The sequence below is a fragment of the Penicillium maclennaniae genome, assembly GCF_028827695.1.
Source record: "Penicillium maclennaniae strain IBT 15551 chromosome Unknown utg000001l:1.0-3280838.0:1.0-3283122.0, whole genome shotgun sequence".
Taxonomy (NCBI): Eukaryota; Fungi; Ascomycota; class Eurotiomycetes; order Eurotiales; family Aspergillaceae; genus Penicillium; species Penicillium maclennaniae.
Window position 1 is genome coordinate 2,240,217 of NW_026623213.1, and position 27,433 is coordinate 2,267,649.

The following is a 27,433-nucleotide window of genomic DNA, read 5'->3' on the forward strand; positions in this document are numbered from 1 at the left end:
GCAGTCAGTTTGTGGAGGCCCTGGCCTGATCCTGTTCAACATTTTCTTTTTACTATCTCCACTTGGTCTGGACTAATCGAAGGCTACGTTTAATATATTTGGGGCTCTTCACTAAGAAATCCAGGAAACGTGAGGAAAATCTGGAGACAAGAACGTGCCTTTGCTGGTTTGTCTAGTAACTCAATGCTAAGCACAAAGTTCCCTTATAAACACTTTGTAATCTGTCACTTCTTTTTCTCCAACACTTGGGGCACGATCCACCAGTCATGCCAATGAGTCTTGGAGCCGATCTCTGGGATCGTCACCTGCAGCTTCTCCGTTCGAAGAGTCGCCCGTGATGGTTTTTTTCACCGTTTCAATAGCAATGCTCGCCCCGATGCAAGCACGCATAGTATCCTTAATATCACGCTTCCAGTCCTCCTCAATGGCAGTTGGGGGTCTTGAGGTAGGTGCCGTGGGATCCTCAATGAAAGCACCGTGGGCAAGCGTCGCTTCCCACGCTTTACGTGCCTCAGTAATTGCTTTTGAGGCCCGATCGAGGACGGTCGCATCGGTGTCGCCTTCTAAGGTAGCTTCACGCTGATACTCCTCAAAGGGAACCAGCTCCGGTAATGAGATCGGGATGAAGGGTTTCATTCGGAGCTCATAGCGAAGTTTATCGCTGGAGTATGCCTCCGGACTCGAGGTAGACGGCAGGATCTTGTGCCGGGCCAGTAGAGCATACAGGGAGTGGAGTGCGATCGCAAATGCATCGACCGCAATAAGTTGAGTGGTCAAACGCTCCAGGATTTGAAATGATTTATGGAAAGCGGCGGATTTCTCGGCGGCATTGCTCCCGCGATTGTTGGTCATCACAAGATCGTGCTTTCGAGCAGCCACGGTGAATGTTCGGATTCGATCAATGTGACCGAGATGCGCGGAGCAGATGTGAGACAGGTACCAGTACATGCCGGGGAGTTCTTCCCGGGGGATACATTGAGAGCTCGAATCCCATTTGGAGGATTTGCCGGAGCTGCGTAAGTTTGTGGTGATAGGCCCAGCTGCTCAGTGGGAAGGAAAATGTAGGCTCTCCGCCCTGGACTTGCAAGCCTGGCTCTCTGGTCAGAGGCTGAATTTGGAGATCAATATCCTCGGCCTGATAGGTCATTCTGTCAGTCTGTCACCTTGATCAATTGGGTTGAGTCTTTCGTACCTCCATTTGCAAGCCGTCCCAATTTTCAACGGTGTGGCAAAGCGTTCGACGAACACGGCATCGATTCAGACAAGCAGATCGGACTGTGTCAACAAACGGCTGGGCGAAACGCCTCACGAAAGCATTCATCTGTTGGGCAATTTGGAAGCGAGGGTCCGTCGGCAATTCCACATCGTCGGTGTTCGCTTCAAGCAACAAGTTTGCGGGTAATACGAGCTCTGCAAGGTCGTCATAAAGAAATTGTTTGACAGAGACCGCTCCTAGAATGGTCATTTCACAAACGATCAGGGCCTGAAGCAGTGATCGGATGTAGACCGAGGGCTGGGGCTTTCGGGCTAATAGGGTCCACACGGCAGTCTGAAGTTACAATCAGTAAACATGCACACAGCAGCATTCCAATCAATCCTACCTTGAAGTTGGTCGGCCCTGTGTAATCTAGCATCTGCTGCAGATCGATGGCATCTTGGCAGAGCCGCTGCAAATGGGTAAGCGCAACAGTGGTGCTGATATTGACAATCGGGCGAGGTGGCACAGTGCTGGCGAGTTTTCGTTGAATCTTCATACTGAACGCCTCGGGCACTGCCTTGCCCAGAGACACGGACTCGGTCAACGCTGCCAGATGGGACAAGCATGATGAGAAATTGTCGGTTGACCTGGTATCCAGGACCTCGAGATCACCGTCTAACGCGCATAGAAACTCGCGTCGGAAAAGTAATCTGCATCGAATTGCGTCCCGGATATCTTTGTTCATTTCCTTTTCATCATCAAGCCAAGCCACCGCCTGGTCCAGCAGGCGATAGAAGTGTGACGAATCGAAAAGAGATAGCAGATTACGGTTGTACAGTTGACTGACAAAGTCCTCCTCCTGCGCAGATCCATCAGCAAGGTACAACCACCGCAATAGCTCAACATACCTCATAGAAGTACTCTGTCACAATCCGAGCATGAACAAAGTCACAAGCCTTGATCAATCCAAGGCAGTATGCCCGGAGTACAACGCTGATAAGAGGCGAGTCACTTGGTACTCGATCAAATCGGGCATCCTCTATGGTCCTCGGCACTGGCCACAGCAATCTGTCGAGGTAGATGGATGTAAATAGCGTTTGTGACAGAGGGTGGCCCATATGCCAAGCCATCTTCAACCTGTCAGTAATAGTCCATACCACAAGAGTATCAAGCACGCACCTCATGGCACAGCAGCTGATCCATCAAGCCTACAACCTGCTCCGGTGTCAAGTCTTGCCGCACGTCGTAATCGTCCTCTAGCGCCTGCGCATGGCTCTCGCCGGGTGCAATGTATCCACTGTCCATTTTTGGGTCCATGATCTGCCATCAATCCCACTCTCATCAGCTTCCGCCCAAGTCGTATCGCTGTGTGACATGCCCGTACCTCTAGTGCGCCCACGCTCTCGAACAACGTGAAGTATTCATCCTTAACGAGCTGACCAGTGCGTAGTTCTGTCATAGAAATGAAAAGTTAGACCAATGCTCATTTTCGAAAAGAATGGGCTTACTCGAAGCGGCCTCTGTGAACTCGGCGGTAATGTCGCGCGGGACCGACTGCGCAGCCCGCGGAGGGGGAACGCGAACTTCGTTATTTGGCAGCATCGCACAGAGACTCGAAGCTCTGCAATATGCTGCCGGATCTTCTCATGAGGTCAAATAATCAAATACGTCGAATCGAGGCAACGGTCGAGGGTGAGGAAGGGAATCGAGGGGTGGGCGGGGAGCGGAAAAAGCACTTGCGGGCTGGGCTGGGACAACGGGCCCTCTCTGACGTGTGGCTGCGCACCGAAACATCTACCTCTCTCTCTACGGGTATTCGGAAATTTCACAGTTCGATGATACGAAAGACGAGTGCGATTTCAGAGGTCTATCTGTTCCAGGCAGACCTGTATTGCTACACATGTACAAAAAGTTGAATGCCTCCCCGTGAGGTCCACACCCTCTTGTGTCCCAGTTCCACGCCCGGGCTCGTCACACCTCCCAACATGACTAGATCATGTTCACGGTATCGTTCGGGGTATGGCGCCCTTCGTCTATTTCTCGGCCTGGGCAGCAATGGCGGCGTTGTTAGCCTTGGCGAGGGACTGGACCTCACCCTGCTTGCCGTTCTGTGATCACAATGTTCCGTTAGTTTCCATCCGCATGGTCTCGGAGTTCCAGCGCTTTCACTCACATTCCACTTGGCGAAACGAAGGTCCATCACACCGCGGCGCTCGGCGTTCAGGCGGGGAGTCTCCTTGAGGGACCGGCGCACGGTACGGGCGGCGATGGCCAGGTAGCGGTTGTAGCTAGTTCGGGGTGAGCAATTATCATGATTATTGAATGGTGGTGACGTACGTCAAACCGGCGGCTTTCCAGGCAGCAGTCATCGTGAAGGTTGGTGAGTTGAGGTGGTTCGATTGAAGGGGGTGAAAACGGCTCGGGTGAGTTTGGAAGCATTCGATCCGGAGAGTCGGGATGTCGTATCACGTGATATGTATCTCGACCGGGTCACGTGTTAACCTGCGCTCAGCTCACGTGTGATAGTTTTTCCGAAGTATAAACCGCGTCGTCAACATCCCCACCGGTCACCCATCCAACTTTGACAACTTCCGTCATGTCTAGCAACCATATTATGAGCACAATCCCACCGGAAGACAGACCCAAGCGATATCACACGCTCCCGTCATTACCACCACAAGCTTCTCAAGGCTTCTGGGGCTTCTGGTCAGCACTGCGCGTAGAATCAGGGGCCGCAAGTGACAGCTATATCCACAGAACCGGAGGTGTACATTGCTGATGCAAGGTCCGCCGAAAAATAATGCGAGGCTTTTTTAATTTATAAATGCACTATACCATGACCAGACTCATGAATTATCCGATGGATTCTTTCAGGAGTGCGGATACAATCGCAGATCCTTCACGAACGAAGCACGAACGGGAAGGACAAATCTGCATTTCCAACAGACACTGACACAAAAGCTTCTGCAAATTCCATCTTCTTTGATACAGGGGAGATCATACTGCTTCATCAGGATGTCTATGGACTTACGAAACGTTCGGCCATGGTTAGATGCCATGGCTCATCGCCTAAAGGGCATCATAGTAGGTGGCATGGAATAAAAAAAACCTTAGACATTATTTCCATCGGTGCCTATTATTCCAGTAGGTCGGTGGTATCACATTGATCCTCATGCAGTTGGATCCTCATGCAGTTGGAGCCAGGTGTAGCTGTGACTGCCGGGGTGGACGAGGGTATGTGAACTCAAGCTTTTTCAACAGGGGGTAGATCAAGGGAAGCGACACTCAGGTAAGCGAATAGCGGTGCCTATTCTAGTGGTAGCATAAAGTGAGACTAAGACTATGCCGCGATTCTTTCTCACTACATGGCCAACATTCTCGATCTTTCCCCCATCTGTATGGACAACTCGTTTCCTCGCAAAGACCACTCGGGTAGAACGTGCTTGGAGATCTCTATTTACTGCAAGACCACGCGCTATGAATATATCTTATCGCGAATCATTGAGGTAATCGAAGTCGAGGCATGAGCACAAGCTTCAGCATGATCTTTGTTTGCACTGCCGCCCGCCAGAATCACGAGCTCTTCCCATATCCCAAATCGCACCTTTCTATCCATTTCTTCTTTCCTTCCATCCACGAACGTCCCGGTACTCAGTCTTTTCATCTTCCAACAGTCAATTCTCTTGGTAAGTTTCAGTTCCATCTCGTGTGACATTTGTCTCGTTGCTTCCTGGCCTTTTCACGTCCCTGGGGCTTCCAGACAAGTCCACATATGCGACTGATGGATGCATACCCTCTGCTCCAATGCTGGAATGCTCGAAACTTTCGTCAACGGATACATGTGCGGAGGAGACGACACAGATATCGTCGTCGCTGCCTCCGCAGCAAGTCAAAATGAGCACTTCCCGTCACTCTGGCCCGTGCTCGCAGGGGCTTGCCCGGAAGATGGCGTGCTGGTGTACTACTGTATTATTGCACGTCAATTCCATCTGTACTTTCATCGGGGGGGACAAGTACAGACAAAATTATCGCTGCATCGGACGCGCCATGCATTCTTTCCGTCACTTCTTCCCTTCTTGCCTCGGCATTTTTGCATGTCTGGTACATTGGGCTAACGATGCGATCTCGCTTCACACAGATACGAGTAAGACAAAAGGCTCCATGTCAGCTTTACTTTCCATGGTTCGCATGATACAGTTGATGTGCAATGCTGACTGTTGACAAGACCATTTGCATTTATCTTTCATGATGGAAGGAAGACGCAGCAACTTCCTGACGAAGGGGAACCCTAAGAAGGCCCAATCCAAAAAAGGCAAGAGACAAAACCGGCCAGAGGCTATTGAGTACGACGACCTGTCCGACGACAAGTCCCAAATATCAACGCCTTCTCGTCATAAAGGAGGTGGGGGAAATAAGGGCCGACAGCTCGTCCGTTGGGATGGTAAGCGTACTCTCCGTCCTGTTATGGAGAAATTCAAGCTGTTTCGTGCTGAGTTACGTTATTAGATGATCTCGATATTCTTCTCCTCATGACTCTGCAGGCCGTTTGTACCAAAAATGGCCTCAAACTGCCGTGGGATAAGGTCGCCCGAGCCATGGGAGCCAAGTTTACGGAGGGTGCAATTGTGCAGCACCTGTCAAAGCTCCGTGTCAAACGCATGTCACAGGACAAACCGGTTCCGCAGCTGCGTGCCCGTCCCAGCGGCGGAAGCAGAATTAGGCTGAACCGGCGCAAGGCCGTTGATGACAGCGAGGATGAGAGCCGGGACAGCATTGGTAACGAAAGCGACAAGGACAATGTGAAACGCAGTGCCTTGAAGGGATCTCAGTCGAAGTCCAGGTCCAAGAAACCAAAGAATCCGGCAGCCCAAAGCGGCAAGGCCACTGGTCGCAGAAAAAGGAAGGTGGACTTCCAGAGCGACAGCGATGTAAAGTACGCAGATGCTCCCTTCCTTGAAAGTGTTCATGGAGAGCTAACCAAGCCGCGTAGCCTTTCACATGCTGATGACAGTGAGGACTTGGACGGGCTTGAAGAGCCGCCCAAGAAGACAGTCTTTTTTGAGTCGACGCCCGGCAAGTACATTGCTCGCTTTTTGCTCAAGAAGAGCTTCCTTCTGAAGATGCAAGTTGAGGAAGCGATGAAAGAAGAGGCTGTGAAAGAAGAGGCCTTGAAAAAAGAGACCAAGCCCAGATGTCCTCCTGCAAAGCGCCAGAAATTCTTTGAAGATCCCAGTGATGGCTCCTACCCCGACGTTCCCCCGGCCTGGTCTGGAGACACAATGCATATGGCACACCCGCAGATTCCAAACCTGCTAGAGGACGCCAACAGGCTGGACACCATTTCTCAAAATTTTCGAGATCCTCGCATTGTTCAACTTAATCGAATGGCTCCCTCTGGTTCGTACGACGAAGATTCGCAGCGCCGGTTTCCCTCAGATCTCAGCGGCCCTGGCGTTCTAGTACGTGGTCATTCGCATGATTCTCCGCGGGGTCTCTACCAGGCTCTGGCTCCTGTCGGATCTGTCTCGCATATGTATCTTCAGTCTCCTCGGGTTTCCCGTATGGTTACTCCGTCCGAAAGCAGCCCATCTGCGTTCAACTTATCTTACGGATATCCTCCACTCGACCGAAAGATTCCGCGGCAGCAAACACCTCAGGGACCGTCATTATCCCCAGAGCTTATTGATCCTCGTATCTTGGACAGGCCCATTGTCCCGCGAGAGCCGAGTGATGACTCTGACAGTGACAGTTTGTTCGCGAAACAAGACCATGTCCTGTATAATTCTGAGCCTCGTTTTAAACAAGAGGAAAATGGGTGGTGATGCGAAGACAACGAGGCACTTGTCATGGGTTTGCTTTTCCTGCCTGCATTCTTCTCATGACACCGTGGGGTCATTGGAGTTCCAATGACTGCCCTCAGCTGGCCCACGTCGTTTTTCGTTAATTCAACATGACTTGCTCGTTCTTTGATCTCTATCCCCATATGCAAATTGCTTACTTCGTCGCACATTTCCTCGCAAGCCCTTCTTACCAGGCCATTGTTTTTGTTTCTTCTTCGTTTTTTGTGCTTCAGTGGGAGCTTCCCGTACGCTTCCTACGTCGATGACCATGATGAGTCAATGACCAAATCATACACATAGCCATAGATGAAGCTTTTGAAATTGATGACTCTTACGACTGCTCATATGGGTGGAATGATGATAGCTTTTTCAGGTAGCATCGCTCTAAGGCCATTGACGACAGGTACAGCGTTGTCTAACGGCAGATGAGATAGTGGCGCGGATCACCATTGACCCGCACGTATGCTGGTGATTGGTATTATGACATGTCCTTTATGACAATAATTCGTCTGTCTCAATGATTCGTAATCTAGCTGTCTTAAATTGACCAGAAACCTTACTGATGTCCCGGATGGCTGCTCGTGGACTGGCCAGCGGATCCACCGGCATCAAGCCCCACGGCTATATATCTCGAACGTCGAGGCCACGTATAGGTACGATGCAGATAATTCACCCAAGACGCGAATTGCCATCATCAGGAAAAAACAGGAAAGTAATATTTTCCTCATCTAAGAACTCCAATTAACGATATTCCGCTAGAAAGATGTTGTAACAGCTGGAATAGTTGAACAGCCGGCCGCCCGATATCCTCGGGATATCACGTGAGCTTCTAGCTGCTTCTGCCGCCAAGCTCTGGGGATGGGGGAAGCGTCTGGAAAATTTTCGAGACTTTGGCTTCATCTTTAGCTTCTCTCATCTACCTTCCCCCAGCCCATTTCATCTCCGGGTTGTCTTCCTCATTCCTAGTCCTTTAATAATTCCTTTTCCGTTTTATTGTTTTTCACAGCCATGCAGCGCGCTCTCTCTTCCCGGACTTCTGTCCTCACGGCCGCCGCGAAGCGTGCCCCTTTCTCCCGCTCCAGCTTGAACCTCCAGCAGCAGCGTTTTGCTCACAAGGTGCGTCATACAATTTCAATCCCATTGCCCTTTGGATGATGCTCCCGATGACACTCGGTTGCAAGTTCCGTCCGTTCCGGGGTTCTCCATGCTAACCTGACTGTCGCAAACAGGAGCTCAAGTTCGGTGTTGAGGCTCGTGCCAGCCTCCTCAAGGGTGTTGACACTCTCGCCAAGGCCGTTACCTCGACTCTTGGTCCCAAGGGTCGCAACGTCCTGATCGACTCTCCCTACGGCTCCCCCAAGATCACCAAGGGTAGGTCCAGCTCAACGTGAATTTAGGAAGACAAGCGAATGACTGACTAATTATTGATAGACGGAGTTACTGTCGCCAAGGCTATTCAGCTGCAGGACAAGTTCGAGAACCTCGGTGCCCGCCTTCTCCAGGATGTCGCCTCCAAGACCAACGAGCTTGCCGGTGATGGTACCACTACCGCTACCTGTCTTGCCCGTGCCATCTTCTCTGAGACTGTGAAGAACGTTGCTGCCGGCTGCAACCCCATGGATCTGCGCCGTGGTATTCAGGCTGCCGTTGAGTCCGTTGTTGAGTACCTCGAGAAGAACACCCAGCCTATCACCACCGGTGAGGAGATCGCCCAGGTCGCTACCATCTCCGCCAACGGCGACACCCACGTCGGCAAACTCATCTCAAACGCCATGGAGCGTGTTGGCAAGGAGGGTGTCATCACCGTTAAGGAGGGAAAGACCCTGGAGGACGAGCTCGAGGTCACCGAGGGTATGCGCTTCGACCGTGGCTACACCTCCCCTACTTCATCACCGACCCCAAGTCCCAGAAGGTTGAGTTCGAGAAGCCTCTGATCCTTCTGTCTGAGAAGAAGATTTCCGCTGTCCAGGACATCATCCCTGCCCTGGAGGCCTCCACCACTCTCCGCCGTCCCCTGGTCATCATCGCTGAGGACATTGAGGGTGAGGCTCTCGCCGTCTGCATTCTGAACAAGCTCCGTGGTCAGCTCCAGGTCGCTGCCGTCAAGGCTCCCGGCTTCGGTGACAACCGCAAGAGCATTCTCGGTGACCTGGCTGTTCTCACCAACGGTACCGTCTTCACCGACGAGCTCGATATCAAGCTCGAGAAGCTTACCCCCGAGATGCTCGGCTCCACCGGCTCCATCACCATCACCAAGGAGGACACCATTATTCTCAACGGTGAGGGTACCAAGGACATGATCGCTCAGCGCTGTGAGCAGATTCGCGGTGTCATCGCCGACCCCGGTACCTCCGAGTACGAGAAGGAGAAGCTCCAGGAGCGTCTTGCCAAGCTCTCTGGTGGTGTCGCCGTCATCAAGGTCGGTGGTGCCTCCGAGGTTGAGGTTGGTGAGAAGAAGGATCGTGTTGTCGACGCCTTGAACGCCACCCGCGCCGCCGTTGAGCAGGGTATCCTCCCTGGTGGTGGTACCGCTCTGCTGAAGGCTTCCGCCAACGGCCTTGACAAGGTCAAGCCCGCCAACTTCGACCAGCAGCTCGGTGTCAGCATCATCAAGAGCGCCATCACCCGCCCCGCCCGCACTATCGTTGAGAACGCCGGTCTCGAGGGTAGCGTCATCGTCGGCAAGCTTACCGACGAGTACGCCAAGGACTTCAACCGTGGCTACGACAGCTCCAAGAGCGAGTACGTCGACATGATCGCCAGCGGTATTGTCGACCCCCTCAAGGTTGTCCGCACTGCTTTGGTTGACGCCAGTGGTGTCGCCTCCCTGCTCGGCACCACTGAGGTCGCCATCGTCGAGGCCCCCGAGGAGAAGGGCCCTGCTGGTCCCGCTGGCGGCATGGGTGGTATGGGTGGAATGGGTGGCATGGGTGGTGGTATGTTCTAAATGCTTCCCACGTCTCTCACGCGCCCCGAATCTCCGTGATGATTTCTTTCATCTTTTGCATCGTCTGATCCTCAACGCGGCCCTGGACCTTTTTTAATCTTTTTTTTGATGTTGCTTCCTATACCTGTATTCTTGTGTGTGTTTTTGGACTCTCCACTCTCCTAGGGCTCTGAAAAAAGGTTCCGGCGCAAAATCTGTATCATATCTTCTTTCTCCATTTGCCTCGTTCTATAATGCATTGATTCAGATGCAGTTTTTGCTGTGTAACTCCACGTGCGTAGATCATATTGAATGTCCGGGGTTGGAGTCAATGTCGATCGGCAGGCCATTTACGCGGGACCGAGATCGACCCGCATCGATCTGCACGAGATAGAACGCTGGCCGTCAAACTCTCATTCCGTCCAAGATGTCCCGTACCGACCTCGTACCATCACGGGAATCCCGTTAAAATTCCACGGCAAGATCCTTGAATTCCAGGGTCAGAGGACGCGTTTGACGAGACGATTGGCGGCTTCCTCGGGTAAAACGGACGTGTGCATGGCGCCAGTGGCGGTCTAGAACTTGGTAATTCATTTTCCCAGTCCTGCCTTTCGCTCCTGCGTCACCCCAGTTTTTTTCCCCCTCCCTCTTTGCTAGTGCAAACTCTCACGTCCCAGAGCCTGAATTGACAGCGGGAGGACAATCGTTTCGAGGGGGAATGTATGCAAGCACCTGTAACTCTTTGTGCTGTCGCACTTTTCCACGAACCTGCACATAACGGTATGCTCAGACCATCTCCCCCATTCTTATCGCTAACATCCCCAGTGTGATAAAACGTGGAGAAACCGTCCGGTCCAGCTAATCTACAACCATGGCGGCGTTGGTGGATTCTGGCCGCCTGGCTTTGGTCAGCGACGCGGACCTCCATCAAGCCCATGTCGCCCTGCAGCATCAACAGAGCTCAGAGGTCTCGGTGCCTCGAGAATTCATATCCCTTATCGTCGAGGAACTCATTCATCGCCGCGAGCAATACTCTTCCATCGCGAGAATCGAACAAGAGTGTACTCACCTCCGCAAAGAACTCCGCAAACACACCCATATCAATGAAGCATTCCAAAAGGAGCTGCTGGAGATCGGAGAGATCATTACCCAGGTTGCTCATGGCGATCTCTCCCAGCGCGCCCGTATGCACCCCTTGGAGATGTCGCCGGAGATTGCAACCTTCAAGCAGACTATCAACACCATGATGGACCAGCTGCAGGTGTTCAGTCAAGAGGTCTCAAAGGTTGCGCGCGAGGTCGGTACCGAGGGCGTGCTCGGCGGCCAGGCGAAGATAGAAGGTATCCGGGGCATCTGGCATGAACTTACTGTCAACGTCAATGCCATGGCAAACAACCTCACGACCCAAGTCCGCGATATCACTACTGTCACTACCGCAGTAGCTCAGGGCGATCTGACGCGTAAAGTGCAAGCAGATTGCAAGGGTGAGATCCTGCTACTGAAGAACATCATCAACTCGATGGTCGATCAGCTAAGGGAATTTGCTTTCGAGGTTAGCCGTGTGGCTCGCGAGGTCGGATCAGATGGTACACTGGGTGGTCAGGCGGTGGTCCATGGGGTCGAGGGCACCTGGAAGAATCTTACGGATAATGTCAATCGCATGGCATCAAATCTAACCCAGCAAGTGCGTGAGATTGCCAAGGTGACGACTGCTGTTGCTAGAGGTGATCTCACAATGAAGGTCACCGCCGACGTCAAGGGCGAGATCCTCGATCTGAAACTTACAATAAACGCCATGGTGGACCGACTCAATCAATTCGCTTTCGAGGTCAGCCGTGTGGCACGAGAAGTCGGAACCGATGGTACACTAGGAGGACAAGCACAAGTGGAGAATGTCGAGGGTCGTTGGCGTGATCTCACAGACAATGTCAACACTATGGCGCAGAACCTCACGATGCAGGTCCGGCAGATTTCCAACGTGACTCAAGCAATTGCTCGAGGTGATCTCAGCACCAAGATCGAGGTTCATGCACAAGGCGAGATCTTGACGTTGAAAGAAACCATTAACAGTATGGTCGATGGCCTCGGACACTTTGCCAGTCAATTAAAAAGCGTGGCAAGAGATGTTGGTGTTCGAGGTGTCCTTGGTGGGCAAGCAAATGTTGATGGCTCTCTCGGTATCTGGCGTTCAATCAGCGAGGATGTCAACACTATGGCTGAGAACCTGACGTCTCAGGTTCGAGCCTTTGGAGAGATCACAGAAGCCGCGATGAGCGGCGACTTTAGCAAATTGATTACTGTGTCGGCATCTGGTGAGATGGATGAGCTGAAGCAGAAGATCAACAAGATGATCTTTGGGCTGCGGGATAGCATTCAGCGCAACACTGCTGCTCGTGAGGCTGCTGAGTTGGCGAACCGCAGCAAGTCCGAATTCCTCGCCAACATGAGGTAATTGTTTCTGCTCTGAGAACCCCTGTCAAAGACACAAGCTGATAAAACAAACAGTCATGAGATCCGTACACCGATGAATGGAATCATTGGCCTTTCGAGTTTGGCCCTCGATACAGATGATCTTCCTTCGCATGTGCGAGAAACATTGAATATGGTTCACAACCTTGCGAATAGCCTGCTCACCATTATCGACGACATTCTCGACATTTCTAAAATCGAGGCCAATCACTTGAAAATCGAAAAGACACCATTCAGTCTTGGAGTCACAGTCTTCAGTGTTCTGAAAGCGCTCGCGGTAGAAACCAATGAGAAGGCTTTGAACCTGGTCTATACGATCGATGGAAATGTGCCTGATTACCTTGTTGGTGATGCCTATCGCCTCCGACAAGTCATGCTCAATCTGGTGGGCAATGCAATCAAATTCACCGAGGTCGGAGAAATCCAGGTCGCTATCAAGCGCTCTTTGAATACCAGATGTGAGCCTGATGAAACGATCTTCGAGTTTTCCGTCTCAGACCCAGGGATTGGAATTGAGGAGAGCAAACAGAGTCTCATATTCGACAAATTCCAACAAGCAGACGGGTCAATGACTCGTCGCTTTGGCGGAACTGGCTTGGGTCTTGCCATCTCAAAGCGACTTGTGGCTCTTATGGGCGGAGACATCTGGGTGGCTTCACAACCGGGCCACGGCAGCACATTCTCCTTCACCTGTCGGGTGAAGCTTGCCGAAGCTCCCCTAGGATTTGTGGAACAAATTTCCCCTCACCGAGGCCGTCGTATTCTGATTATTGACGAGGGTCACATGGGAGGATTCCAGGCTGCGCAAATGCTGCTAGGACTGGGGCTTGAGCCTCTGGTCGTCACTAGTCATCAGCTTGCATCCGGACCGTTCAAGACTGAATGGAGCTTCGCCATTGCCGCAATTCTAGTCTCCTCGATTGAGACGGCGGAGAAGCTGCGAGCTTGCGGTGATTTTAGTACCATTCCAATGGTACTCACTGCGCCGCTGGTGTACCTCACAATCAAATCGGCCGGCGAGCTCGGTCTTATGTCCTACATCGCGACTCCGTGTCGCCCCGTCGATCTGTGGAATGGTCTTCTACCCGCCCTGGGTAACCGCTCCAACCACGCGCCATCAGGGTATACCCGACCACTGGCCATTTTGCTGGCAGAAGATAACGGCGTCAACCAAAAAGTGGCCGTACGCATGCTAGAAAAGTTCAACCATAACGTGACTGTGGTTGAGAATGGACTGCAGTCCGTCAACGAAGTCAAAAAGAATCGATACGACGTTATCCTCATGGACGTCCAGATGCCTGTTATGGGCGGCTTCGAGGCAACGGGAAAGATCAGAAATTACGAGAAGGTCAACGGATTGCCGCGCACGCCCATCGTCGCTCTCACTGCACATGCGATGCTGGGAGACCGCGAAAAATGCCTCGCTGCTGGCATGGACGACTATCTTCCCAAACCACTGGACCCGAACCGCATGATGCAGACAATTCAGAAGTGGTCTGCTATGAACATTGCGTCTCTACAGGCTGTCTCGCCTTGAAGCGATCCTCAAGAGTACAGGGATCAAAGTCCATATATATATAAACCATTATTGGCGCTTCATACACGACGAAGATTAAAAACGACCAAGAAGAAGCTTGATTTCCCTTTCATGAATTATGGACCACCAATTGTCTTTTACTGCTTTTACGATTTCATCAACTCATATCTCAGTTCTGGGGAGTGTTCATGAGGTATTGGAGTCTTGCGTATTGTCTTCATCTTTGGATTGGAATGATTTCTATCAGCCGCCTACACTACTGCAAATTTGTCCCGCGGATGGCGTTTTGATGACCTTTTCTGTTGTCAATTACCCAATTTGATTTTTTCACGCAATTCGATACCACAGCTCAGGCCTCAAAAACAAGCAGTATATTCATTCAATACATCTCTCATTCAAAGCTTGACAAGTGCAAGTGGAAAGGGCAAGCATCATTCATGTAACGAAACAAGATAGTGCTCCGACCCCTGTTATCGGCCGCTCAGCACTAACACAGAAAAGGAAAGGCGGAAACGACGAAGCACAGATCCAAGCATGAGGAGAACTTACTTCTTAAAATCCCCCAATTCACAAGATCAATCAATTGAAAATTAGTATTCTTTACAGAAAAAAAAATGACCTCCAATGGTCAAGAATCCATCTACCCCTTAGAGGGAGGTTGCGCCTGCGGTCTAGTACGCTACCGCCTCGAAACCCGCCCCCTCATAGTCCACTGCTGCCACTGCACGGCATGTCAACGTGAAAGCGGATCTGCATTCGCCATAAACCTTCAAATCGAATCCGAAATGGTAACCGGACTCCCTTCAATCGCTGGTAAAATCCCAGCATCCATCAACTCATCCGCCAAACCAGCCGGTCCAACACTCGTCCCTCAAATAGGCCATATCGTCGAGCCAGAGCTGGTTCCCGTCCCTTCTGAATCTGGTGAAGCGCAAGATCTGGCTAGGTGTCCTACATGTGGTGTGGCTGTTTGGTCGCATTATGGTGGAGCCGGATCTCTTGTTAAATGTGTCAAGGGGGGTACGTTGGATGAGGCGTGGAAGGTGCAGCCGGATGTGCAGATTTATACGAGGAGTAAGAGGAGCTTTTTTACGCTTGATGGAAGTGTGCCGGAGTTTGAGGAGTATTATAAACGGGATGGAGTGTGGAGGGCGGAGAGTTTGGAGAGGTGGGCGAAGATGATGAGGGATAACGGGAAGTAGTAGATTTGAAAATCTACACCTGGAGCTGAGAGAACATCTGGAGGGACCGGGTATAAAGAGTCCATTTTGGAAACTGGTATCTGTGTATATGTAATTTGTGTATGTTCAATGATACAATGCATGGACCTGGGGTATCAAAGGTCCAATAAAAGAAAACAGCTTTACTCTGTGCAATGCAAAACGTCAAAAATTAAACAACAAACCTATTCGTTTTTCCCCGAACCTTCAACTCAATTGCCTCGCCAAGTTCATGAGAGTGAGATTTCTTCTTGGCCTTGCGCTCAAGTTTTGCAAGTGGGCTTCGTTCATGTTCCCGCATCTGCCAAAAGTCTTCATAGTGCTTCGTGCTATGACTCTCGTAACCAAGATAATGGTCGAAGCGCTTGCGCATAGCCGAGTCTTCTGATACAGTCGTTGACGGTATTCGATGAGAGAGTGTATCTAGGTGTAGGAATCTTTCGATGGGGAGGAGGAAGAAATCTTTGAAGAGCCCATAGCTGATCTTTTGGGATTTGGTCATTGCTTGGCGGAGTCTTTCACTAAATGCTAAGAGCAGAGAGAGGACGATTATGGCGATTGAAGCTGGGGCTGGATGGTTATCAGTATCGAAAGAGGAGGGAGTGGTCTGGTCGGGGAGCTTGGGACTCACCGGCTATTTCTAGCATTTCGACTAGCGTCAGATTCGACGAAACGCCACTCCATTCACTGGCGTTAATGCCGAAGAGGGACGTGAAGAATGATAACGGTAGAAAGCTGTTGAAATTAGAAAGATTTTTGGATATTCGGAAGAATTCAATCATACATTACGGTGAAAATGGTAAACACCATGACCGATCGTGACTGGTTCTGAGTTGCCTCAGCCTGCCACCGTGCTATCTTAGCCTCGTCAACATTTGCCTGTTTCTGTTTAAGATCCAGCAAAGTCTCAACAGCCTTCTGCGCAAGGTGACTGTTCTCTTTCATCTCTGAGATCTGAGTGCGATATTCATCAATTCGTAGCTGAGCTGCGTCGAGGAAGACTTTCCCACAGCCTTGGATGTCGAAATACTTCATCATACTCTTGATGACTCCGTCTTGCTGGTCAAGAAGCCTAAGGATAGTGGCTAGCTCGTCTTCTATATCACGGAGCTCAAGCAAGACAGATAAATCTTCGCGGTTCCTAAGGGCTATCTTCCGATCTCGCTCGTTGCGCTCGATAGCCGACATTGGTCTTCCCGAGGCCGTGAGATTGTAGTCTGCAGGGCCGTTGGTGAAGCCGCCGTTGCGGAAGCGTTTGAAGGATTTGGTGACGGATTCGGTCTGAGGATTTCAGTCACTGGGCTTGCTAGCAATAGACGGGGGAATACTCACCAGAATACTAATAGACTCCTCAAAAATTCGCAAGACTTGTAGATCATGATGCAGTGTCTTGTCAAGTAGAACAGTCACAGCATGCAGCATAATAAGCGCCGCAAGATCCCCGGCCGTCTCAAACCGGCGTGCCAGATCACCATTCAACTCGTTATAGATGCTACTATGCAGATTCGTCTGTTCGAGCAATTTACCCTCGGAAGTAGTAGCCTCCTGATTAGGGAAGAATGTGACAATGGTCTTCTGGTCGACAATCCAAAGCCATAGCTGATCTACCATGAGCACATTTCCATCCATAAACACGGTACGCTCTGGATCCTCTGGGTCCTCATCGGTGGCTTGCATATAGCTTCTCAGCTGGTCATCAAGACGGACAGGTCGGCGGGTACGCTTCCATAGCATCTGATCGTCATCTCGAGCCACAGTGGAGCGGAGGTTGGGATAGCCGTATTGGTCTAGCGTGCGACGGAAATGAATCGGTGGTTCGCAGCCCAGATATTGCCATATTAATTGCGCCTCTTGGCTTGATTTTGCAATTTTGCTTGGCACCGGGTGGGACCGTCCTTGTTTAAGTCTGTCTTCGACTACTTTGCGGCGCTGGATTAAGTTTCGGTATGTGTCCCAGTGAAGCTGATCGAAGAGGTTAGTATATGACGAGGTTTGTGTCTATTCGTCGAACATACATATGGAGTCTATTACAATCATCAGTCAGGCTCCAAGTATGGAAAGGAGCGGTAATTACATAAAGAGCCAATTGAGGGTCCTCTGGAGTACCTGACTTATTAGGTTGAGAAGCATCTCTCTGTCGAGCATGAATGCATTTCGGCCTAACGAAACGTGCATGCGGCTCAAGATGTCGAGCTCTGTTAAGGTTCAAATACCAATTCTCATCATTGATAAATTTCCTCAGACTAGAAAATGTCATCAGCTCCGGGTTGATATTCTCTGGGGACGGCTATTCATACAAATTCGGTTCCTGTCGATCATGGCATGCCCTTCGGATCACCTGTGACACCCATCCAGTGTGAGTATAGGGAACGTGAATCCAGAGCAGCTTCTCCGTATCGGGCTCTGGCCGGTCAAAGCGAGGTACGGAGCGAGGGATGTCCCGAGTTTCCCCGTGATCGTTGATACGATCGCTGGTGGATGGTGGGATAGACAGAAACCTTGACTGTTGCTGAGGCGACCCGGAGCTTCTGTGTCATATGGTCAGTATAGAGCTAAAGCCAATTCAGAAGAGCCTTACGATAGGCGCGAGCCGCTGGTGTAGGAGCTGCCGTCGGACATACGTCGCTGGTGGGGCTTCAGTGTGTTAAAACCTAAGGCTCGGGTAATTGAATTATTTCGAGGTCGCTCAGCCGGTGGCGGAGGGCTTTCATGAGACTCAAAATACTCCGACTCGTGTGGTACAGTGATATGGATGGCTGGAGAGTGCACCGAGTCGAAGCTTTCACCATGGGAAAGAGTTGGCCTCAAGGGCCTACCGTCGCTTTCATTATGGGCAGTGCCATGATTATGATCGTGCTTATGTCCAAGTTCTTCCGGACTAGGGATAACATGCGGAAAAGAATGCCGAGGGCTGTCAAAACTGCTCACGGAAGAGTTGTCTAATCCAGCAGGCTGCGAACGTTTCAACCGATCCCGAAGACATTCCGAGGGACCCTTGGTGAGATATTCTTCTAGCGAAACACGAGCCGTCCATAATTTCAAGGGAGTCTCATCACTCACACCCAGCGCGGTGTCTTCGAAGAACCCGTTGACTTGAACTATCACATCGGACTCCACATTGACATGAGTATCTATATTCTTGGAGAGCCTCACTGCATCGGTGACTGATTGACTCAACTCGACCAGGAACTTTTCTAGGCTGGAAGCTTGGCCTCGAAAGCAAGCTGTGCCGGCATGATCTGTAGCCAAAGGGTGCTCGATCTCATGCTCGATGGTGAGCAGTCCGGATCGAATGGAAGTGATCGGTGCATGGAATACCATAACATTTTGCGTTTCCACGTCCAGAACGTGTAGCGTCGAGTCGATAGTCTCTAAAAAAGACCAAACCTTCATGTCTGCCGAAATGGTCTTGAACTGATTAGACAAATGCCAAAGTCTCTCCTGACGGGGTCGGAATTGTTCTCGGAGCGCTGAGGGTATCTCCTGCTCCAGATGTAGAAGACGACGTATACTTGTGGAATACTCCTCCGCAGACAAATAGCTAGAGCCCTGGTGAGGCGTCGCGAAGAAAGCGATACCGTAACAGCTGGTGAGGATGGTCTGCTGGTTCGGCTCGGCCCGTGAGGCTAAGGCGAGACATGCCTTTGCTACAAGACCTCCTGTACTATGGCACATGAAGAATAGCGGGCGTCGAGTGCTCTCTGACTTGCGTTCGTGGAGGAGATGATTCAAAAGTCGTTGACCGAGGTCTTCGATTCTATCGTTCTCGTGCAACGGTCCATGGTTATACAACAGAACGCGTGCCCTGGGCATGCGCTTGAGTAGTCCGATCCCGAGCCAGGGTGACCGTGATCCCTGATCAGTCCATGTCTTCTCAGGATGTCCACCGATGGGCGGAACCCCGACAATACTATCCCGATCTGATGTCAGCTGTTAGCTGTCAGCAAGTTGCGGGGAAGCTCCACGTACTCAACGTTTGTATCTTTCACAGCCTCTATATGCTCAAAGCTCGCCGAGCGTGGTACGTGTACCCTTGACGGCATGGTCTCGACTCGAGTGGTACATCTGGAATCTCGGACCTACAATCGCGGAGGTGGAAACCAGTGCAGGATGAGGGCCATCTTTTAAGGGGATTCTCAGCCTCAGGTGCGATCATCTGCCTGCGCCCGGGCGAATCTGGTTCGCCCCAGGTCGGCTGTGTCCGCCGATCGTGAGTCAATGCACGCGGCTGGTGAATACGAGGGGCGCTATTCTATTCTATAGTGATGGGCGGATGAAGCGCCAGCGCAGGGGTCGCTAGGGCTGCAGAATCTCGGCTATAAATGGTCGATGGGAAAGTGAACTTTCTCGTCCGCTTCACCCGGGCACAGTATTTCGAATCGAATTCTGCACCTGGGTATTTTGACAAGTCTGTGTCTCATGCTTCGTATTTCCGAATAATTCACGAACTTCATATGTACATAGAAGTATTCTGAACCCGGAAGACCACCCCAGAATGACCTCAAAAAGTAAATGCAAACTCTATGATTTCCCCGATGCGATATCATCAAAAACAGGAACGCCTGAAAACAAAAGATAAAGGGGAGTTGGGTTAGGGCGGTCGAATAAAAACGGTCGATCGCATGCATTATAAAAGTACAGAATAATTAGGAGTTCTCCAAGTGTCGTCGTTCGTTTACCTCCCGCGCCATACGCTTCCCGAGTTCATAAGTGGAGATCATGATGGCGCAGGCGGGCGCAACCTTTAGGCAGCGAGCTGTCCAGCCGCGGAAGAGACCGTTCATCCCTTCTTCGCGGAAGATATGAAGAAGGAATTTCGGGAGAGGAAACTGCTCGGGAACGACAGCTTTGGGGGATACCGGGGCACGCGGTGACGTAGCGGGGACTTGGTCGTCCATGTGCCGAAATACTTGTTGTCGGGTTTTACCCACGTCAAACGGGGTGGTCACAAATGCAGCGACTGCGCCCGAACTCGCGCCGGCAATGAAGCTATCAAGGAATGCCGTAGCGCTCGAGGGAGTCTCCGGCTCGCAGCCATAAAGATGCGAGGCATTCTTTTGCGCCGACTCAAGAACCTTCTTCACCTCTTCATAGCCCCACCAGTAGAGGCCCGAAAAGGGTACGTCACGCCACATAGTGAGCGACAATCCGCGCCAGAGCGAGGCGTACCCTCTCGCCTGGGTCATTTGGTAAAGTCCCTCCAAGGTCGCCTTGAAGTGACCGGCACCTGTCCCGGGCGTGGCCTGGAGACGCGTTCTGAACATCTCGACGGGACTGGTTGCCGATGCGGCGGCCGTCCGTGCTATTGCGCCTGCCACGAACGGCGCCCAGACATCCGACACGGCCATTTTTATCGGGCTTCGGTCATCTGTGCGCAGCCAATCGTAGCCAGCAAAATAGATGATATTGGCTGGGATGCCCATCATGAGAGTTGGGCTGAGACCTCGCCATAATGTCAGGAATCCTTCATTCCTAGCAATCTTTCTTAATCCGTCAAAAGTCGATGTGAATGTTCGTCGCTGCGATTCTTCAACAGCACAGTCGAACCCTGCGTGTGCCTGTGACCCAATCGCTGTAGCATTAGGACCCAACATGCACATCTGCGCATTATCTCCGACCCAAAATACTTCGCGACAGCAAGCTGTGATCCCGATATTCGGAGGAAGGTTCTTCAGAGTCCGAGTGGTGTGAGAGGTATATGGAGAGAGCTTGTTGAATTGGGATTGTGATTGCAGACGAACTCGAACGACATCCAGCGGTGTGACTGTGAAGAAGAATTAGTGACATTGCCCGGGTCCAGCGACGGTCGTTTGGAGCTCACCTAACAGCCCCGTCAGAATGTTCCCTGCTGTCGCAGAAATCATCCGCTGCCCAACAGAGATGTTGTCGGTCGGTGCAGGAGAGGCAATAATGGGGTCTGAGCCCGTTCCTGATGTGGCCGTCATGGTTGCCACTGATTCAAGGTCGTCGAAATGTGACGTCCATGACGCTTCCGAGGAGTCGATCTCGGCCCCGAATGCGCTACTTGGAGCGCCTGCGTTGCTCGAAGTAGGAAAATCCAGCCCGGTCGTCATTCAGTCGGAGGAAACCGACTGTAAAATTAATTAGACGCGAAGCTGGGCGGGCGACGCTGAAGCTCGAGAGTGACAAGAATGATGAGTCGACAGGGAAGATTTCCTGAAATTCGGTGTTCGGGTGGCGGCGGCGGCGTCCGGGCGGAGATAAGCAACTTGGAACTTCAACTTTCAACTCTCAAACCTTCAACTCCAATCTTTGGCTCTTCAATGGTGAGTGCTGTTGGGCTTGATCAGCTTTGTTCGATTTCAGTTTCATTTTCACTCTGTGATCCTGGGCTAGTGTGGACCTTGCAGGTGGGCTTATCAGATTTGATCCATCTCCGAGGCCGGACGGGTCCCCGCCATGGAAGACAACGCCGAGCTCGAATCATTCCGCCGTGAGTGGCGCGAGGAGGTCTCTCGTCGATCGAAACCCAGATCTACCCCTCGTGCTGCTCAAGGAGTCACATCTGCCACCCCACCGACACGGCTCCCACCCACTCGGCATGCCGTGGTAGACCGCAAGGACCTTGAGGAGGAGGGGCCCCCGCCTGCCTCGTTTGACCCGGAGGAGCTGGCCCAGCAGGTTGGAGAGCTGAGTGTGCAACCAGAAGACGAAGTAGATGGTGATGGATTCACTCGCCGTGACACGACAGAGCCCAACACCGCGTTGGAGCACTTTGAACGTGCGGTCGAGAAGGAAGCCGCTGGTAAGCTGGGCGACAGCCTTCAGCACTATCGTAAAGCATACCGAGTGAGTCTATTGTCTTGTCTCATAGAAAAGCTATCTATTAACGACATTTAGCTGGACGCTGCGGTCGATAAACAATACCGAAACAAGCACTACGCCCATGTATGGAAGAAACCTGCACACCCGCCTGCCAACCAACTCTCTTCGGTCTCTGTGATTGCGCCAGCGCCCGCCGAGGAAGACAAACTTTCTACCGCCGAGCTGATCGCATCTTTCGCACATTTACCCATCGCACAAGCAGAACCGATAATTGAGAACACCCCTCCTCCGCCGTGTCCCATCTCCAAAGTCCCATCGGAGGTGATAGTGGAGATTTTACACTACGTGGGACTACACGACCCAGCGGCTTTGGGTCGGATGGCACTGGTATGCAAGCGATTTGCGTACCACTTTGCACATGAACAACAGCTGTGGAGGCGGATATGTCAATCGCGAGAATTCGGATTTGAGGGCATGCACTACACTTTTGCCTGTGACCTCCACGGGCATCCGATTTTCACACTCGGTGGCACACGATACACGCCGTTCCCAAGGGACGCCCCAGTGGAGATTCCGAAACCTCTGACTTCCTGGAGCGAAGTATTTCAGTCATACCCGCGTATCCGCTTCACTGGATGCTATATCAGCACGGTCAACTACACCCGAGAGGGCGCCGCATCCTCCTTCCAGACCGTGTCCTGGAATAGCCCTATCCATATTGTGACCTACTATCGCTATTTGCGATTTTACCCAGATGGTTCCGTAGTATCACTGTTGTCCACAACTGAACCTGTCGATGTTGTTCCATACATCAGCAAAGAGAACATGATGGCTGCAAGAGCCATGCACAAAAAGGGCCATCAGCGCCAAGTCTCCGATGTTGGCCAGACATTGTCCGGTGCTGCCGATCCCGTCCCACCAGTTGCCCAAGCTGCGCTGAAATACGGTCGCCGGGGTCGCTGGCGTCTGATATCGCCCGACCCCATCCTTGCGTCCGAAGACCAGCCTGAACAAACTCCATTAGAAGAGGCGCCTTCTACCGATCCTCGCGATGTCGTCATAGAGACGGAGGGGGTGGATCCTAAATATGTTTACACAATGCTCATGACACTGAGGTCTACCTCTTCCACAAAGTCGCATGTGAATCCTGCGAAGAATACCAAGCTCGCTTGGCGCGGGTTCTGGAGCTACAATAAGCTCACTGATGACTGGGCCGAGTTTGGTCTTCGGAATGATCGTGCCTTTGTATTCCGTCGAGTCCGGGGATGGGGCCTTTCATAAAAACGATGATTTAAGGTGGTGATGACTCCAACTAGACATAAATGCATAGATGACTGAAACCGTCGAATATAAATTCTCTTTTTTTTGGCACTAAACTTCACCTTTCTAATTGAAAATCTTCTAAACTGGAACGTGCCTCGCGTGCCTCATGTCTTTATTATCGAATAGCGTTGCCATGGCATTTTCGAGAGGTGATCATGTTGGCCATTCAAACAAAGTCCCATGAGGCTCAAGCCTGCTAGTCGGTAGCGGACAGCAGCCTAGACTGCGGGTCCTGCGGGTGCACCATCTAGGCTGCCCTGGACACTAGCATTGCACCAACGCAAGCTAAAGACGCCGTACTTCCTAGTACCACTTTCGATATGAGACATAAGTCCAGGCAGCCTACGGGAGCCTAGAGTGATTGATTGTAGACTGGGCTCGAGGTTACATTCTCGGGTCATGGCATGAGCATATAAACGTGGCTATTGCCCATGAAGAACCTCATCAGCACGGCCACTTTCGACATTTATTCAACCGTCTAAGTCATTAAGAATATCTACGGACTTAATTAAAATTCAAAATGGCCTTTGTTCTTGCGGGGCTTTCTTTCCTAGCTGCCGTCCAAGCATGCACTGTGACCCCAGTCGCACTTCCCAGCGGATGCACCAACCTTCCATCCTACGACTTTTCAACCGGTATCGCAGGACCATGGATCGTCGAGGTGAACCAATGTGTGAACACCACAGCGACAGATAATGCCTGCAACATTGAAGGCTTCGGCAGCGAGGCGGTATACTTCCTCCAGCAAGGCGATACTAGCGTTGTGCGCGGATATGTAAGGACCACAAATCACGTAACCCCATCTTTGCAATAGCAACCGCCATCTAACAGGAAACTTTAGATAGGAATTGTCTCCAGAAATGACCTTGCTAAAAGTCCCCTTCGCTGCAACGACGCGACGGACGCATTTGAGTCATATGTTCCATCGGGTGTGAGCGGTGCTGAGTGGAAGGCTGTCAATGTCACCGACATTCCATACTCGGCGCAGCTTATGTGGGGCCTTGGACAATATAGCTTGCCCATTCAGGCTTACTATCACTACCTGGATGGTGTCAAACAGGACGGCATATTCTTAGGCGCGCACAATGTGACTAGCTGGGCTGTCCAGCTCCAGGATGGATCAGCCGGCAGCGGAGGCCAACCGTACTGGCTGATCAGATTGCTTGGTCAGGGTAGCGAAAATCCAGTGACCGGTGCTGAGTTGGAGGAAGGAGAGTACAAGACCTTTATCCGGATTGATGGAAGTTGAGTGTATCAGTCTTCTTATTCTTGACACATCCGGCATGGAATGTGGGGGGACGTGATATATTCACAGGAAATTATGGGATATAAGAGAAAAATTGCTGTATGTAAGAAATTCTTGAGCGGTGATTAAGCCTGATTAGTTCCGCCAATGAATTATCTGCTCTTCGTCATCATCCACAACTATAACCATCCACACACCGACCTGTCCATTACTTGCGTAGAGTGGTGTACAGTGGACCCAACGGTTACGGCCTTCGGCACTGAAGCGCGTCACCCACTTGATCCGCGCTGTTACGCTGCGGCCAGCTATCATTGCTTGTAGAATTTCTTCGCGCACGGAACTGTTGGTGCCAATTCGGGAGAGGAATGATGATTGTAGCATGCCGGGAATTTGAAGGGAGGGGGACGTAAAAAGAATCTTCAGGGAAGGGTAAGGGCGAATGAGGAGGTACTGCGATATTAATATTAGTACAGGCTGATTTGAAGAGAAAAAAGGTCGAGACATACGTTCTCATAGACGCCCGCTAAAGCCCCCTTAGGCGTGGGCGACTTGAGATCTCGTAGTCGGATAGCTTCGACTTCGCTGTCCACGGAGTTACCGCGCTGGAGCCGGGTCCGATGCCCATTGCGCGAGCTGGACCGTCCGGTCATCGGTTGGAAGAGATCACCTCCATGTTCATGGACTGATGCTAGCTCGCGGGGGCTGAACAATTCGCAGAGTTCTTCAAACTCTTCCTTGGGCTTCGATTCGGGCATTTGGGCGATACTTTCTTCGTCGGGGTCTCGATATCGGGATTGGAGCTCAATTAAGGATTCCATCTGCGCGCCCTCGAGAGCTAATCCTGATACATCGATTTGAGCACCGATGAAGTACTTGACTCGGCCTTTGCTGTCGCACAAGGGTGAGCATTGAAGGAGATTCATAAATGGTGAGCCATCTCGGCGACTGCGGATGTTAGTATACTTTCTTGCCTGAGACATCGGACAAAACGTACTAGTTGAGAAAAAGCTCGGAATGGTGGCGGCATTCCTTAATAGCTTCTCGGAGTCGGCGTACACTGTTTGGGTTCGTCTTGGGACCCTGAAGGAAACGACAGTTACGACCTAGGACATAGTCCATGCCGTACTGTGTTGTGCGATGAAATTCTGCCTCTGTTGGCACTACACAAAAGATCCATTATAGGCAAGAAAACGTACCTCCTGAGGAAAAGATGATGGGATTATCCGGCCGAGAAGGATCGGTCAAACAAAACACCTCGGCCAATGCATTTGATGTATCGCGAAACTTGTAAGGTAAAGTGCCGCGAATGCGCTCTTCCACGATCTTGCTCGTGATGGTTATGCATCTTGATGTGATGTATGCAGGAAGCTCCTCTGCTGTCAACGCCCTGAGGCCATCTTCAGCCCTTTCCTCCAGCACCTTGTTGGCTGTGATGCCGACAGGATCATTACTAGTCTGAAGAACTTGGACTGCGGGTGGTGGCACATCGGTAGACAAGCGCACCAGCGCATTGGCATATTGTAGCGCTTTCAATGCCTTGGCCGCATTAAGGTAGTACGTCAAAGTAGAGATTGAACGCGGTCTTTCCTCGTAGAGAAAGTCACGAAACCGAGCCAGATATCGCGGTGTAGAGAGAATGTGCAGCATATGCTCTGTCCCAAACATCACATCTGTAAGGCGCTCCAGTTTATGCAAAGGCGCCTCCGCGCCATCGAATGGTGCAATCAAGTCATATGACACGCCCTCTTCATTCTCATTCACAGGATGAAACTCCTCCGCATTCTCATAGGGGTTCATCTCCTGTAACAGGGGCAACTCGTTGGTAGTCACATTGCGCCGCATATTCTTCACTGAGGATTTGGGGGTAGGATAAGCCGCTTCCTCCTCAATGATATCGAGATTTTTAGACCGGTTCGGCGGGTGAGGAAAGTCATCCAAGATTTGGTCATTTCTAATGTCGATCCGATCAGCAATGAATTCTGAAACCTCGATCAGATCTGATCAGATCTGTCTGGATCCCGATCCGTCCACTTACCTGGATGATCGGCCCGATTCAGAGATCCAGTCGTGATAGTCGTCTGGCAGAGTCGAAGCGAATGATCGCAATGACTCAGTGTCCATGCTGGCAAAGCCGTCGGTGAGATCCGTGCGAGACATGATGTGGAAATCACATTGGCAACATACTTTGTATTACATGGGAGGTTCCCCTTTCTTTAATACCTCTACTCGTCCCCGCCATTTTGGCACAGGGATGATGCATCAATTGATCTTCTATGTCCGTGGTTCGAGTTTTTGCTGCAGAATCCATGCGAACCGGAGATTGTCAAGGTAAGACGAAACCTGGCGAAGGTCAAGTTGCTAGGTCACATATCAACAGGGGGAGGGCGATCGATCGATGCGCGGCTGAAAACCACAGGATCGGTTACAATTTCATGGCTATGATGCAATGGCATCGGAAAAGGTTCTGTCAGGACTTAGGCTAACGCGAAGAACGTTCTGTGATCGTCGGCGGTAGCTGAGTCTATTGATTTTTGCCTTTGCGTACCCGACCGTGTTCCAGCGCTCTGTCAATGCTCATTGGCCCGATCGATTTATTAGATACATCGATTTTCGATATTTGACGGCCCGAACAATGAAGTATCGCACAATGCATGCCAGCGTAGAGAACAATCTTGCTTGTTACCTTGTGGCGGATTTAAGAATTGAGTCGCATTTGAAATTGGCTCTGTTCTATCCCCGGAAGTCTATCCCCGGTTCCTGGACTCGTACCTGAGAGATAGAGATCTATTTCTGAATTTTTCCCACCTCGGCAAAAGTACGTGATCTGAGCACTCAAGAATGATTTGGGGCTGGCGGTCTAGACTGGATTCAAGCGTTCGCATCCTGGA

At 51.3% G+C, this 27,433-nt stretch overlaps 11 protein-coding genes across 11 annotated transcripts; 6 read left to right on the forward strand and 5 right to left on the reverse strand.

Annotated features, from left to right (window-relative positions):
• Positions 1–264: 264 nt before the first annotated feature.
• On the reverse strand, positions 265–2,800 carry N7477_000863 (N-alpha-acetyltransferase 35, NatC auxiliary subunit; the record flags this gene model as incomplete). Its single annotated transcript, XM_056962526.1, has 8 exons — positions 265–1,012; positions 1,086–1,135; positions 1,193–1,549; positions 1,602–2,057; positions 2,107–2,328; positions 2,378–2,518; positions 2,583–2,650; positions 2,707–2,800. 8 exons carry the CDS (start codon positions 2,798–2,800, stop codon positions 265–267), a joined length of 2,136 nt encoding a protein of 711 aa, XP_056827529.1.
• A 431-nt stretch (positions 2,801–3,231) lies between these two features.
• On the reverse strand, positions 3,232–3,567 carry N7477_000864 (ATP synthase subunit epsilon family protein; the record flags this gene model as incomplete). The annotated part of the gene is made up of 3 exons (XM_056962527.1): positions 3,232–3,306; positions 3,372–3,486; positions 3,536–3,567. 3 exons carry the CDS (start codon positions 3,565–3,567, stop codon positions 3,232–3,234), a joined length of 222 nt encoding a protein of 73 aa, XP_056827530.1.
• Positions 3,568–5,446: 1,879 nt separating this feature from the next.
• On the forward strand, positions 5,447–7,020 carry N7477_000865 (uncharacterized protein; the record flags this gene model as incomplete). Its single annotated transcript, XM_056962528.1, has 2 exons — positions 5,447–5,639; positions 5,705–7,020. The coding sequence occupies 2 exons, from the start codon at positions 5,447–5,449 to the stop codon at positions 7,018–7,020; spliced, it is 1,509 nt and encodes a 502-aa protein (XP_056827531.1).
• Positions 7,021–8,046: 1,026 nt separating this feature from the next.
• On the forward strand, positions 8,047–9,985 carry hsp60 (chaperone ATPase HSP60; the record flags this gene model as incomplete). The annotated part of the gene is made up of 4 exons (XM_056962529.1): positions 8,047–8,154; positions 8,268–8,409; positions 8,470–8,879; positions 8,948–9,985. The coding sequence occupies 4 exons, from the start codon at positions 8,047–8,049 to the stop codon at positions 9,983–9,985; spliced, it is 1,698 nt and encodes a 565-aa protein (XP_056827532.1).
• Positions 9,986–10,835: 850 nt separating this feature from the next.
• N7477_000867 (CheY-like superfamily) lies at positions 10,836–13,970 on the forward strand (the record flags this gene model as incomplete). Its single annotated transcript, XM_056962530.1, has 2 exons — positions 10,836–12,412; positions 12,470–13,970. The coding sequence occupies 2 exons, from the start codon at positions 10,836–10,838 to the stop codon at positions 13,968–13,970; spliced, it is 3,078 nt and encodes a 1,025-aa protein (XP_056827533.1).
• Positions 13,971–14,755: 785 nt separating this feature from the next.
• N7477_000868 (uncharacterized protein) lies at positions 14,756–15,172 on the forward strand (the record flags this gene model as incomplete). Its single annotated transcript, XM_056962531.1, has 1 exon — positions 14,756–15,172. One exon carries the CDS (start codon positions 14,756–14,758, stop codon positions 15,170–15,172), a length of 417 nt encoding a protein of 138 aa, XP_056827534.1.
• A 190-nt stretch (positions 15,173–15,362) lies between these two features.
• Positions 15,363–19,346, reverse strand: N7477_000869 (uncharacterized protein; the record flags this gene model as incomplete). Its single annotated transcript, XM_056962532.1, has 9 exons — positions 15,363–15,760; positions 15,822–15,925; positions 15,975–16,471; positions 16,523–17,152; positions 17,206–17,214; positions 17,265–17,433; positions 17,488–17,718; positions 17,769–19,110; positions 19,274–19,346. The coding sequence occupies 9 exons, from the start codon at positions 19,344–19,346 to the stop codon at positions 15,363–15,365; spliced, it is 3,453 nt and encodes a 1,150-aa protein (XP_056827535.1).
• A 490-nt stretch (positions 19,347–19,836) lies between these two features.
• N7477_000870 (putative mitochondrial carrier protein) lies at positions 19,837–21,264 on the reverse strand (the record flags this gene model as incomplete). Its single annotated transcript, XM_056962533.1, has 2 exons — positions 19,837–20,954; positions 21,012–21,264. 2 exons carry the CDS (start codon positions 21,262–21,264, stop codon positions 19,837–19,839), a joined length of 1,371 nt encoding a protein of 456 aa, XP_056827536.1.
• Positions 21,265–21,610: 346 nt separating this feature from the next.
• On the forward strand, positions 21,611–23,257 carry N7477_000871 (putative F-box protein (Pof7); the record flags this gene model as incomplete). Its single annotated transcript, XM_056962534.1, has 2 exons — positions 21,611–22,000; positions 22,052–23,257. 2 exons carry the CDS (start codon positions 21,611–21,613, stop codon positions 23,255–23,257), a joined length of 1,596 nt encoding a protein of 531 aa, XP_056827537.1.
• Positions 23,258–23,819: 562 nt separating this feature from the next.
• Positions 23,820–24,548, forward strand: N7477_000872 (uncharacterized protein; the record flags this gene model as incomplete). The annotated part of the gene is made up of 2 exons (XM_056962535.1): positions 23,820–24,074; positions 24,141–24,548. 2 exons carry the CDS (start codon positions 23,820–23,822, stop codon positions 24,546–24,548), a joined length of 663 nt encoding a protein of 220 aa, XP_056827538.1.
• Positions 24,549–24,680: 132 nt separating this feature from the next.
• Positions 24,681–26,702, reverse strand: N7477_000873 (uncharacterized protein; the record flags this gene model as incomplete). Its single annotated transcript, XM_056962536.1, has 5 exons — positions 24,681–24,995; positions 25,052–25,490; positions 25,540–25,690; positions 25,742–26,496; positions 26,581–26,702. The coding sequence occupies 5 exons, from the start codon at positions 26,700–26,702 to the stop codon at positions 24,681–24,683; spliced, it is 1,782 nt and encodes a 593-aa protein (XP_056827539.1).
• Between the last annotated feature and the right edge of the window lie 731 nt (positions 26,703–27,433).